Source organism: Caloenas nicobarica, chromosome 10 (genome assembly GCF_036013445.1).
Source record: "Caloenas nicobarica isolate bCalNic1 chromosome 10, bCalNic1.hap1, whole genome shotgun sequence".
NCBI classification, from domain to species: Eukaryota; Metazoa; Chordata; class Aves; order Columbiformes; family Columbidae; genus Caloenas; species Caloenas nicobarica.
The window spans coordinates 15,387,665-15,400,856 of record NC_088254.1 but is presented as its reverse complement, the minus strand read 5'-3'; the positions used below and the strand labels follow the sequence as shown (position 1 = coordinate 15,400,856).

The 13,192-nt window shown below is 53.5% G+C and overlaps 1 protein-coding gene across 1 annotated transcript; it reads right to left on the bottom strand.

The window, feature by feature from the left end:
- Positions 1-754: 754 nt before the first annotated feature.
- On the bottom strand, positions 755-8,536 carry RHCG (Rh family C glycoprotein). Its single transcript, XM_065641843.1, has 10 exons — positions 8,326-8,536; positions 4,836-5,022; positions 4,213-4,363; positions 3,905-4,052; positions 3,343-3,509; positions 2,535-2,672; positions 2,053-2,189; positions 1,383-1,507; positions 944-1,017; positions 755-820 (listed from the first exon to the last, which is right to left on the bottom strand). The coding sequence occupies exons 1-10, from the start codon at positions 8,534-8,536 to the stop codon at positions 755-757; spliced, it is 1,404 nt and encodes a 467-aa protein (XP_065497915.1).
- Between the last annotated feature and the right edge of the window lie 4,656 nt (positions 8,537-13,192).

Sequence of the window (13,192 nt, the reverse complement as noted above, 5' to 3'; positions counted from 1 at the left end):
CTTCGGCTTTGCGCTCTGCCCATCAGGATAGCCCTGCTAAGTGGAAGCAGCGGTTTGATGACACTGGAAGAAATGGCTGAAACCAAAGAAGAGGAAAGGGTCTTGCCAGCCTGCGACGTACGGGCAAACAAGGTTCCTGAGGAACTGGTGGAGACCTCAGTAGAGCAGTTGAGAAGGTGATGGTGGAGGCATGTAAAAGTGCAGCCAGAGGCAAAGCTGACCCTTGGATGGCAGTGTGACATCACCCCCACAAAAAACCACACCAGCCCAGCCTGCGCTTCCCACACAGGCTCAGCCCCTGCCATGGACAGTCTGGTTGCTGCCTTTGGCTGCTGTATTTTAAGGTGCCAGGTCCTGAGCCAAGTGTCTGCTCCCCATTGCCATTGCTTGTGCATCCACTTCGGTCCCTGGGCACCGGGGGTGTCCCGGAGCCTCTGCTTTACCCCCAGCAGCCAAGATCTGTCCCAGCAGGTGCCCTGTGCCACTGGGGGTCTGGGTGACATCCCGTCCCGATCCACTACTCACACAAAAGAGCACAGCTCTGCAAAGAAGAGCACGTTTTTATTTTATTGATAACAGTTCGTTACAAAAGCTGTAGAGAAGGGCAGAGCCGGGTGCCTCGTCCCCACGGGGAGCAAACGAGCCTTCGCCCGCACGGAGCGGGGCCCGAAGTCCTGTGGTGGGGGCGCCCCGCCGCCCCCCGCCCCGAGCAGGCAGAGCCCTTGTCGGGGGGCGGCGGGGGGCAGTGGGCGGCTCAGGGCGAGGCGGGCTTGGCGGGGTCGTGCATGCGGTACACGTCGCTCTCCTCGTCCTCCGGCACCTGCGGCAGAGCCCCCTGAGCGCCGCGGCGCGACAGCGCCACCTTGTGCCCTCCGGCCTCCCCCCAAAACCTCCCCCCAAAACCTCCCCGCGGCGCCTCGGCCCGCGGCCGCCCCCCCCTCACCTCCCAGTAAACGTCGTCCTCGAAGCAGTTCTCGTCGGCGGGGTCGCCCCAGATGGGTAGCTTCAGGATGGCCCCTGGAAGCAGCCGGGCAGCGCGGTGGGCAGGGGACCATAATGCGTGTGGGTTGTAGGCAGGGAGCGGATGGCAGGAGTCCACCCGCCCCGGCAACAAAAGGGACAAACGCACCCTGGCACGGTGCTCGGTGCCCATCTCCCCTTTTCTCCAAACCCATCTGAGCTTGCTCCCTGGTTTCACCAGCTCCCGCGAGCTTTGGCGTGTCCTGCTACAGGGTGTCCAGACGGGAGCAAGCCAGGGGCTGCAGCCCTCGCCATGCAGGCGGGCAGGACACATCCAGCCACGGGCAGCAGTACATGGACACTTCCATTTTAGCAACAGGCTGGATTCAACCCTCCCCTGTCCGTGCTCCCCTCCTGCTTACCCACAAGGGCCCCTCCAGCTAAAGCCATCAGCAGGGACACAAAAATGCCGGCTGCCTGGAACCCTCCTTGGACGCTGGGTGTCCGCGTCGCGTATTGGCCAGTGAAGTCAAATGCCTTGATGAGCCTGCCGAGGGCAGAAATGGCGAGGATTGCTCCCAGCAGGAGATCTTCCCCAGCTCCGGAGGAGCCGTATTGCCCTGCTCCCTCGGGGCCCCCTCCGTCCCCCCATCCCTCTTCTGCAATGGACCAGGAGAGTGTCGCAATGACACAAAAACCTGCTCACTCTCTTCTCCTCTGGCCCCTGGCAAATGGGGGGCCCTGCCTACTATCCCAAAAAATAAACATTTCATTTGTCTTTCAGACATCCAAGCCCTACGTAACCCCGCAAAAACGATGCAAGGATGAAGGGGGGAACACTTCCCCACCCACTGTTCCCCAGAATAATGCCAAGCAGAAGGGTTGTTGCTCACTTTCTGAGGCCACCAGAATCTGCAAGAGATGAGTCTTTTACACTTCAGTAAGCCCGGCACAGTCAGTGCACCCCCCTGTTTTTGAGGGGGAAAGGGGCAACTCTGGACAGTTACCAAGGGCTGTTAATCACTCCTTGCTCCCGGCCCAAGGAGCCCCAGGTAAAATCTATTTTCATGGAAGAGTTTCAAGCTGTCTTACCCTTCCGTTCCATATACATCCTCTGTGGCTGCAGCTGCAGTGATGGCCCCCACAATGCCCCCAATAAGGCCTGGCATGGCGTGGAGGTTGTGTATGCCACACGTGTCCTGGATGTGCAACCTGGATTCCAAAAAAGGCTGAGAGGAAAGGAGGTAGAGAGAGATCAGGGAAATGAGCACAGCCCTGGAAAAGGATTAGTTCCTTCCATGGGGGACTGGAATACACAGAGAAGGAAGAGTTATTATCGTGTCCCATTAAAGAGCCAAGGGCTTTTAGACAAAGATGTAAGCCAAGCTCAAGATAAAACAACAACGTGTCTTCCAAACACTGTCCTGTTGGGAGACTGAACCTTCCTGAGCATTTTGGGGCTATAAATGGAGTCAGAAACGGATGATGGAAAGTAGGAACCCTTAAAGGGAAGTGAATCCATTTCTGGTCTCCTTAGCAGGACCAGGGCTGCAGACCTCTAGAGCAGCACTCACCGTGAGGTAGACATACCCCACCGTGGACACGATGCCACAGATGAACCCGACAATGAGGGAGCCATATGGAGTCAGCATCATCTCTGCGCTGGTGCCCACGGCCACGCCGCCCGCCAGCGTTGCGTTCTGGATGTGGACCTGTAGAAAAAAACGCCCTGTGTTGGCATCTCAGGGAGATTGCAATTACTCAGGGATGGTGCAAAAGACGAAGCGGGAAAATCTGAAAATGTTTCCAGAGGAAATATCAGGGCCCGTTTTTTCCTGCTTGTTGGTGAAAAACAAGAGAAGAACAGGCAGCCTCTGTCTGTAGCACAGGCGCACATAGACTCCCACTCCCCGTACCACACACATTCTTTGCATCCACAAATCTGGATGGGGAGTTGTGATGAGATAGAAATTGTCTCACCCATGTGTCATGCAAGCTCTGCTGTCACAGAGACATGTCACCCACACACATAACACGTACAAGTCAGCCCCCCGATTGCTCACGAGCTGCTGCGCAGCCCCTGCTCAGCCAAACATGGCTCTGCAACATGCCCATCAGTAGCTCTCTGGGCAAGTCCCGTCCCTGCTGTGACTGAGGTCCACCATGTGCGGGGCATCACCCTGCACCTCAGGCACTGCACGACTCACTCCCCACCTGCTTGTTCAATACAGCCTCTGGGTTTCTGGCTGGAGGCTGGTTGCATCATTGTGCCCTGAAACCCAGTATTTGTTCAGCAAAGGACAAGCACCAATTGCTTACTGGACCCTCAGTCAACCTCATTATATGTCCCCTGGGGAGCGCAGGGCTCTGCTCCCAGCTTACCATGTCAAGCTTGCCTTTCTTCTGCAGCATGCTGGAGAAGGCCACTGTGGTGAGGACGCAAGCAGCCAGCGAGCAGTAGGTGTTAATGGCAGCCCGGTGCTGGGCATCCCCGTGCTCAGAAATTGCTGAGTTAAAACTGGGCCAGTACATCCATAGATAGAGGGTACCTGGTGGGATGGAGAGGAGGGGACAAAGAAGAGAAAGGGAAAAGAGACAATACAAGGGGTGAAAAAAACTCTAAATAATATCTTTCTGCACAGGGGGAAATTAAATCCCACAGTCCTGCTGCCCTGGAGCGGCACACCCCATGATGGGACCAGCATCAGGAGAGGCTGGAAGAGAGGGGGAACCAAAATGCATCCTTGACTTCCAAGGTGCTATCTCAGGCCAGCCACTGATGGAAGGAGCTGAGGAGCTCTGAGAGGTAGAAGACTGGGACAGAGAGCTTCTCAGCCCCACATCCTCGTTTCAGTTTGGTTTTCCCAGAGACACAGGAGGGACCAGCCCTCTACAGGCGAGTGGTCTGCATGTACCAGTGCCCCTGAGGCAGGGGCTGACTCACCGATCATAGCGAAGAGGTCGGAGTGGTACACGGAGCCCTGCTTGTCCTTACTCTGCTCCAGGTTGGGTCTGTACAGGATACGTGTCACCATGAGGCCAAAGTAAGCTCCAAAGGTGTGAATGGTCATGGAGCCACCAGCATCCTTAACCTGCAGCCATGGGAAAAGAGAGGTTTGCTTCTGCAGTTGTCACTTGTTTAGGAGCTGAGGTCTGGTTTGCATCATGTCCATCTCATCTGCCCACCCGTTCATCCAGCCTGCACTCAGTCATGGGGAGAGAGAGAGACAAAAATGCTGCATAAAGCCTTACATGAAGCAGGTTGAGGAGGATGTACTCGTTCACTGCGAAGAGTGTGACTTGAAACAAAGTCAAGACAAGGAGCTGTATGGGGCTGGTTTTGCCCAGGATGGCCCCAAAGGCAATGCACACAGAGCCCACACAGAAATCAGCATTGATCAGGCTGGAAAAAGGAGAAGGATAATTGTGGTTAATGAGGGAATACTCTTCTGTAACTCACTCTCATCCACCCCCAGCTCTAGAGATTCCACCTGAAGACAAATGGGTGATTTGGAGCCAGCCCTGGATCTCCCACAGACCCTCCTCCCATTCTGACACACTGCCCAGGAAAGGTGCTTTCCCATAAATTATTTAAAGAATGTGGATTATGTATGTTTTCAGCACTGGCATGCATGGCGCTTGGCTTGGGACTAAGGGGTGACACTCATCTCACATTTCCCTTTGAGCGGTATCAGCACAACAGCAAGTACCTTTGGGCTCAAAGGTGGAAAGCAAGTGGAGGTATGCGGAGGGAAGACAACATTTTTGAGACTTGTTTGCAGGTAACAGAGGCACAGGTGCTGCCAACCGCTCCTGTCCCAGCTCTTCCACAGGCTGGTCAAGAGGTGGCATCCCAGAGCCCATCTCCTCCTTACTTCTCTATTCCAATGAGGATCTTCCCGTTCTCGAAGGAGTGGAACCAGCCTTGCATCAGGAGAGCCCACTGGATCCCAAAGGCAGCGAGGAGGAAATTGAATCCCACGGCTCCAAATCCATAACGCTTGAGGAACACCATGAGGAAGCCAAAACCCACAAAGATCATCACATGGACATCCTGGAAGGCTGTGCAGAGAGAAGGGACCATCAGCTCTGTGGGGAAGGCAGGGCTGCAAGTGCTGTTTGAAGTTGGTGGTGAAAGGAAACTAATCACATCAGTGGCAGCAGGGAGGAAATTCAAGAGAAAATGTGCGTTTGCCCCATGTCCCCACATTTCTAAGTCTGAGAATAGCTCAGCTTTCGGAAACTGGCTTTTGGTTGAATGGCTCAGTCTTGAAAGTAAAAATGTCTATTAAAAGCTGCATGCAAGAGAAGACCAGAAACAATGGAGTGTACAAAAGGTAACATTATCCTACTCAGATTGTTTTTTCCCCTTCTGTAAAAAACTCAGCAAATGTCATGTAAAATAAAAAGTGAAGTTTTGTTAAAAAGACACGAGTGATCATTTTGGGCAGGTCCATCCAATGCAGGGTCCTGGTGATGGCTCAGAGCAAGAAGGGAAGTTTACAAAAGCATTTTTAAATGATGCTGAAATCAGTGGCAAAACACCCTTGTGACCAGGATCCCACCTTGTGAGATTTTGAGTGTTTAAACCACAGAGACCCAGTTCTTCCCACGAATGCTCAGACCTGCTACCTCGAGCCCCTCAGATGCCCTTCCCCGGGGGAAACCAAACCTGCGTGAGCCTCTTGAAAGAACTTCTTGGTGCAGTAAACCTGCTGTACTTTTTAATGCTGCACATTTCTACCAGATAAGCATCACTTCGCAACTAAGTGAGCTGAAACGCTGTGTACTTACAAATTGAACCACACAAACCCTCACGCTGGAGGCCACTCTGCCCATGAAAAATGCAGGAGACCCAAGGCTGGGTTCCCCTGCCGGGAGGCTCTCACCCGCAAACCCGCTCTGTAGAACAGGCAAACACAGCATTGATGGAGCTACGGTGGCAAGTTCTGCATTATGCAGCACACAAACCATCACAGCCACTGTAACCGGCAGCATCTGTGCACCTCAGAGAAGGCATAAGCTCAGGGCAAAGGAAATTCAGTGACTGAGAATCTGCTCTACCCTGAACCTGTGCTGAAATCCAGCAGCCCCAGATCTGCTCCTGCAGTGACAGTGTGGTTGTGTCTGCTGCTTCCACTACGGGCTGGGCGAGGATCTGGGTGAGATGTAGCTCTGCAGAAGCCTTGGCTTTTGTCCTTTGGTGCTTTACAAGATTTTGAAACTTGTTTAAGGACAAGCATTTGGACAGGCTCCAGCAATGTAGTGCCATGTTGCAGACAGGTTAATCTGCTTGTTTTTAAAAATGTCCTCCATGCCTATGAAATCACTTGTTAAAAATGGAAGGAGACAAGATCTCCTTCAAATGCATGTCCTAAGAACCAGTCTTCCTAACTCTGGTTTTACCATACAATCCCACAGACTGTCCCTCTGCAGCTGTATGTGTTCTCCCAACCTCTCTTCTCCAATGTAAGCAGCACAAAACACAGCTAGAATTATCTGCTGCCATTTGCATTATATATTCCCACTTTCATCCTGAAAGCAGAAATACAGAGCTCAGAGTTAAAGCTGCGGACTGTGCGCCCTCTGAAAACCCAGAGGATCTTCACTGTGTGTTAGACCTGTAAAAAGCCAGGAGGAAGGGCAGGTCTTTCTTCAAACTGCACCCAGTCTAAAGCATTTTTCTAACTCTTGCATTTGTTTTCCCTTGAGAAGAATAGTGTTGGCATCGTTCAGAGGCAGCCCAAGTGCTGCCATGCCCTAAAGGTTTTGTAACCTTGCTTTTGTGGGAGGACAATTGTTGTCACTATTGAGAGGCAGTGTCTGGGCTTTGGGAATGCTACCTGTACTGAAGAATCTCATTTATTTTCCCTAGAGAGCGGTGGAGTGACCCATTAGGGAACATCACTGTGTGATTCAAAATGAGAAGGAATTGTCACAAAGACTGGACCTGGCAATGGACACCCATGACACAACCATGCACAGGCTTCCCTCTCCTGCCTTCCCAGTCAGCTCTGGGCTTGGAGGAGCTGTCAGTTTGTCACTCCTATCCCACTGCCATTGCAGACCCATCCTATGGACAACAGCAGTCACAGAAATGTTAATACAAATGATCCTTGAGTGTTCAACCATTGCACTGTCTTCTGCGTGCTGGATGGACACAGGGATCACAATGCCAGCATTTGGTCACCCTGCCATGTTTGTCCCTCTTTGCAGAGAGAGAATATTTCTGATTAGATAATGGAGAAAAACCATCTGTGCTTTTGGGCACATGAGCCCTTCCTCAGGTCTGAAACAGAAACATAATTCAAAGCTAAACTGAGCTAAGAAATTGCTCTTAGGTTGATTTAGTTATGTGATCCATGCAGCCATTTGCAGGGGAATATTTTGCGCTGCAGAGCAGGGGTGGGATATCAGTACAGAAGTCATGTCCTTAGCTCCTGAAGGCTCTTTCTTGGACCTTGCTGTCCTCCCAGCACACCAGTGACAAGAGCAGCCTTCAGGCATGACCTGTGTGGGATTAGTCCCAAGGGCAGATCCCAAGGGTCAGCCCAGGGCAGCCATGGCCATAGACTAAGAGGCTGGCTGAGCAGCAGGTTTCTGTAAGCAAATCCTTTTCTGAACTAGCTAATCCTCAGCAGCTACAGGTTTCTATAGCTCCTTTGATTTAGCAGGTGTTTTTAATGGAAATGTTCTAAATAGATGCATGACTCAGGCCTGTTGCTTCCTTGGAAACAATTGCCTACAGAAGCAGCCTGTTTCCAACGGCTCACAAAGATGACCAGCCCTGGAGATCAAAGCTGGCCAAAGGCACGGCCTGGCCAGAAGAGCTTTAACCACCTGAATAATCCCCCTGGCAATACAATGCAGCGAACCAAGAGCCCTGGGAAGCTGGCAGGTTAGGAGGGCTCTGGCAGCGAAAAGCCAGTAGCTAAAGGGTAATTTACTAGTGAGGGGGAGGACGTAGGAAGGGGAGGAAGATGTCACAGGATCTCGACAGCCGTTCCTCTGCATGCACAGAAAAGCCAGCTCTGATCCAGAGCTGAGGGAGGGGGCAGCAAGCTGAAACTTGCAGGATGCTGGGAACACGTCAGCTCTATTCCTGGAAAAAAAGCCATCACGTACTGGTGTCACAGTGCACTGCTGACAGAGCCCCAAGAGCACTGGAGGGTCATGAGGCTTTTCTCTTGCTCTTTGGTGTGCCCCACATCAGCCTCAAGTCAAGAGCCTCACTTCCCAGCAATGGGTGGAGAAGTCGCCTCTGACAGGCTATGAGATGGGATGGGAAGGGATGGGATGGGATGGGATGGGATAGGATGGGATGAGGACCAGCCCGCACCAGGACTAGGCTTCCCAAGTACTCACATGGGTATCTGAAGTAGAAATCATTCTCTATGTCGCTGGTCAGGTTCATCTTTTGCTTCTCTTCCTCCCAATGTGCATCGGATTCGGGGTTGAAGCGCACAAAGACCCCGAAGAGGACGATCATGGCCACCTCCCAGAGGAGGCACACGAGCGGCAGCCGCCAGCGCATGCATGTGTTCTTCGCCATCCCCTGATGCCTCGGCCGCTCCATCCGCAGGGATCCCTGCGGTCCTGGCAGACCGTGTGAGCCCGCGTCCCCCACACCCGGCCAAAGCAGGTGACATATATAGGTTGGAGAGGGCGAGGTGGGGCCCAGGGAGGTGCCTGCGGCAGGATCACATTTCAGAGCTCAGGAACTTGAGCAGGGTAGCTCCTCTCACCCTCCTTCCTCCCTGGGAGGAGGGACGGGTCTTTCCCCCGAGCTGCTCCGAGCACCTCTGAGCTCTGCCTCCCCGGGGACAAGTAGATGTGGAGGCCAGTGGGAGCGGGGAGTGGAGCCTGGGTGTCCTGCCCCCTGCTCTGCCTGGCCCCGCTCCCCTTCCCTTGCCCTTGCAGGAGCACCCTGACCACCACTATGCCCAGCACCCTCCCTTCCCACACTGGGTGCTCCCCTCACCACCCCCTGGCTCTGCAAGCACCCCTCCCCTGCCGGCACTGAGCAGGAAGGCAGGGTCCCCCTTGCTCTGGCTCTCAGCTGTCCCCCTGCCCACGTCCCTCAGGTCACAGCAGCAGCCCCAGGCAACTCTTTGCCTTGGGGTGAGACTGTCCTGCTCCCCAGCCTGCACCTGGACAGTCGACCACACCGTGTGAGCCAGGGTGGAGGTATGTGGTGACAGGCTTGCCAACCCATGCACAGCAAATCCCAGAGCCTCTTGGGCAACACCAAACTGTCACTAGGGCCCGTTTCCTCCCAAGAGCTTCTGTCCTGGGTGTGGAGATGGGGGGACACAGCCCTGCTGTAGCAGGGGTCTGCCTGGGGCTGCCCACGCCCTCCTCAGAGCAACCGGCTCTGACCCAGAGCAAACAGGGTGAGCTGTGGGGCCTCCCCACATCCCTGCCAAGGCAGCCTGAGTCATTGGGTGCAGGTCCTGCTGTAGGACAGTCCCAGAAGGAAGGTACGTGCTTCAAACCAAACACTCAGATCGTGCACACATGCACAGACAAGGCTACCATGTATCTATACGGATACAGAAGTGACACACGATCCATCATCTCCCAGAATGGTTTACCCAGTGCACCCTTCCATCGAGACAAGCCAGGCTGGGGCTGTGTGAACCAGGGCAGTTCTCTGAGATGGTGCTGGAGATGGCGCAGGAGACCTCAGAGCTGCAGCCTAAATGTCCCCTCCTCCGCTATGGGGCTTCCTTTAATTAATAAACACAATGCTCCTTTCTTCCCATGGTTTTGAACTGTGTGCTCTTTCCCCAAAGAGCCAGATGAGACCTCCAAGTGGATCCCTGCTCCTTCCTCTGCCTGCAGATCCCAGAGATGCCTGTCAGTCTTCAAGAGATGAAAGACTGCAGCCCAGGCAAGCTGCCCAAATTTGCTGATGGCATCTAATTGTGGCCTGCAGGCTGAGCAAGCAACACTGATTTCTGTGTTGATTAGGCAATAATTTGGGTTTATTATTTTTTTTCTTGTTTGCATTCTTCTCGAAATGACAGATGGCAGAAAAATGTTGTGGATGATCTTGAAGAGACTGAAGGCCACACAAAATCCTTCTTCAATCTCATTTGCATCCTGTGCAGGCAGCAGGGCAGAGGCAGCTTTGGGAAGAGCCAGGGAGCTGCAGCTCAGGAGCGCTTCTGTATGGCAGAGGAACCAGCCAGTGATCCAGACACAGCAGGGAGGGTCAGCTGCGAGTAAGAGAGCAAGTGAACACAGACAGCAAGTGAATGCTAGACCATGGGAGAACATCGGGGTGCAGGCTCCTTCCTGCAGCCCTGGGGGAGCACTGGGAGGTCAGGGCCACAAAACAGTAATACACTGGTCTCTGCAAGGGTCCAGACCAGCACCGCTCCCCTCCCATCCGTGCTGGTGCTGAGGAGAAGGGAGCTCCATCTGCCCAGCCCTTTATGTTGCAGGAGCAGAGCTTCAGCCGGCTTTGGCTGGGCCAGGGTCACTCGGTGGGAACACCTAAAACACGTGGATGTTGTTGCTGTCCTGAGGATGGGCACTCCCTTGAGTGATGCTGCTCAGGACCCACCCACTGTGTTTTTGAGTCTCCCATGACACATGGTCTCTGCAGGGCGTTCTCAGCTCTGTGCACCAGGAAAGAAGAGATCTCCAGCTAGAAAGAAGCCGAATTCTCTAAATAATACCTGAGCCCTAATCACTACAAGTACTGTTGATAGTTGCATGTTTTTCCACCTACGTGGTAGGACCAGTCTTCAGCCAGACCTTACAGCAGCTCTTAGACACCTTGAGAAAGAGAACATGGAGACACAGAGGAGCATTTTGTAACACAAGGGAACTTGCTATGACCTGGTAGCGTAGCCACCAGCAATTATGCTCTGTGATCACCCTTTAGCAGAAGAAACCAAACTGCAGGGATTTCCAAGCCAAGGTCTCACTGAAATGGCAGCGTCCCCAGAAAAGCAGCCTGTGAAGCCCTTGCAGAGCCCAGGAGGCAGCAGCTCTGTCCCACCTGCTGTCCCTGGCCCCTCTCCCCTGTGTCTGGAGGCTGAGGACAAAGGCTAACAGCTTTTCGGCTGGCCTGATAGTCTCACCTTGCTGCACCGCTTCGCGCTGACCCCCCTTATCGCCCTGCAGATCAGTTCTTTGCCACTGCAGTCCCATCCAGCTGGGCATGCTTCGCTGGCTGCCACACTGTGAGAACCCATTAAAGGACCAGATTCTCTCCAGGCTCCTTTGCAGGACCAGGGTAACGCTGGAAAGCCTGACAAGGCTGCCAGCAATGCAGGCAGAGCGCTTCCTGCAGTGGGTTACACCAAACCCTTTGTGTCCATCCTACAAGATACCTAACTGCGTGATGGGACGCACGGGGCAGATTTCACCATGCTCCAGTCACAAACGTCAACCTGCTTAAAAGCCCAGCTGGAAACTCCACACCAGTGTGAGCCAGCACAATGCGGGCTGGAAGCAACGCTTCTCTGGTCTACCACTGGATTGGGTACATCGTGTCCAGCACCCATAAGAGCAGCAAGGTTTCCCCAGAAAATCATCGGGATGACGCTGGGGGAAGAGGAGCAGGTACATTTGCCCTCCTGCTCTGGAGATGTGGGACCAGGCTGGCAGCACTCAGGTCTCAGTTGCCTTGGGAAGGCTCTGGGTGAGGGTTGTACAGTACTGGCCCCAGCTGTGTCTCTCTCAGTTTTTCACTTTTACAAGCACTAAAAATACTTGAGAGATGTAAAAACAAAATCTAAAGTGCACAGAAATCCCTCTCTCTTGCCTGGAGGGCTCAGGGCAGCTTCAGTCTGGAGAGGACGGCACAGGGGCTCCTTGGCTCACTGCGAACTGTCTTGGTAGATCTTATTGCAGCCAACACTGGGGTCAAGGCGCTGTACCAGCTCTGAGAGGTGACCCCAAAGCTGAGGACCCCAGAGGTCTGGAGGTGCCGGGGAAGGGCAGAGCTGGAAGCACCATCTCCACCATCTGCAGCATTGCAGGCACTGGCCTAACAGCTCTGCCTGCTCACCCTTGCCTTTCCCTTCTTTATCTCCTGGCAGCTCCAAGGATTCACTGGAGTGAGGAGAACTGGGTGAAACCAGGCAATTCCAGAACTTCTCCAGGGCAGGGATGTGAGGCTGGGCCAGCCCGCACGCAGCGGGCAGCGATCCTTGCTCCTGGCTGGATTTGCCCCAGAGCTCATGCGGGCTAGCCTAGCTCACTGGCGAGCAGAAGGGAAACAGATTGAGTTGTCTTCTGTCAAGACAGGGAACTGGGAAGATGCCTCCCCAGGAGGCACCAGTGGCATCCCACATCATGCTACACCCAGGCCAAAGCCACCTCTGAGAACTTTTAACGTCCAAGAAGCACAGCCAACCCTTCCAGCTTGCTCTCTTCCCCTCTGGCAGCTCCCTCTCTTCTCAGAAAACAGCCTGGAGATCCACCAAGGAGCCCTTTGCCCAGCTTGACTTGCTTTTCCAGAATTAGTGGGCAAATAAGCAGCAGCCACTACCAGTAGCCTTTGGGCACATGGGCACTGGAGGATGATCATATTGGTGGGGTCAGAAGCCTTCATGCAGCACAAGGGAGTCTCTGGGTGTTGCCCAGTATCAAAGGTGACTTGTTGCTTGTGCAGGTCCTCGAGGAGTGTCCTGACAGTAAATCACCTGAGTCAAGTTAAAACAAAGCCCTTTTTTTTGCTGGCTCAGCAGAACAGCAAACAAACTTTCCACCAGGGTGGGAGAGAGTGGTGGTAGAGTGGGATATCAAACAGTTCATGTAGGCCTGGGTTTTCTCAGCCCCCTTTTCAGCCCTCATCTTTAAATATCACTCAGAGAGAAATGTTAGAAAAAGGTCAAAATAAAGCAAAACTTTTTTAAGTTAAAAACCCCTATCTCAGTCAAAGTGCCAGCCAAATGCGAGCCAAATGTATAAATTGTTTTTCTTGTGTCTTCTCCTTCCTCCTGAGAAACTGCATTTGTCAGCAAGTAAATGATTGTCCAAGGGCTCTGTTTGAGACAGAAGCCTGTGTCCTTGGGGAGAAGGCGGAGAGGGCGAATGTCTCTGTAAGCAGCGCAAGTGCAGGGCTGCATGAGAAGCAGAGGCATGACTGTAGCTGGGAAACATGCAGGTCACTGGGGCTCAGCCAGCATCTCTGGTGGCTTTCCTGGGAGCTGGATGGACTTCAAGAGCAAATCCACTGGAGTGGGCAGGAAAGGAGAAGGGGTTTGAGCGG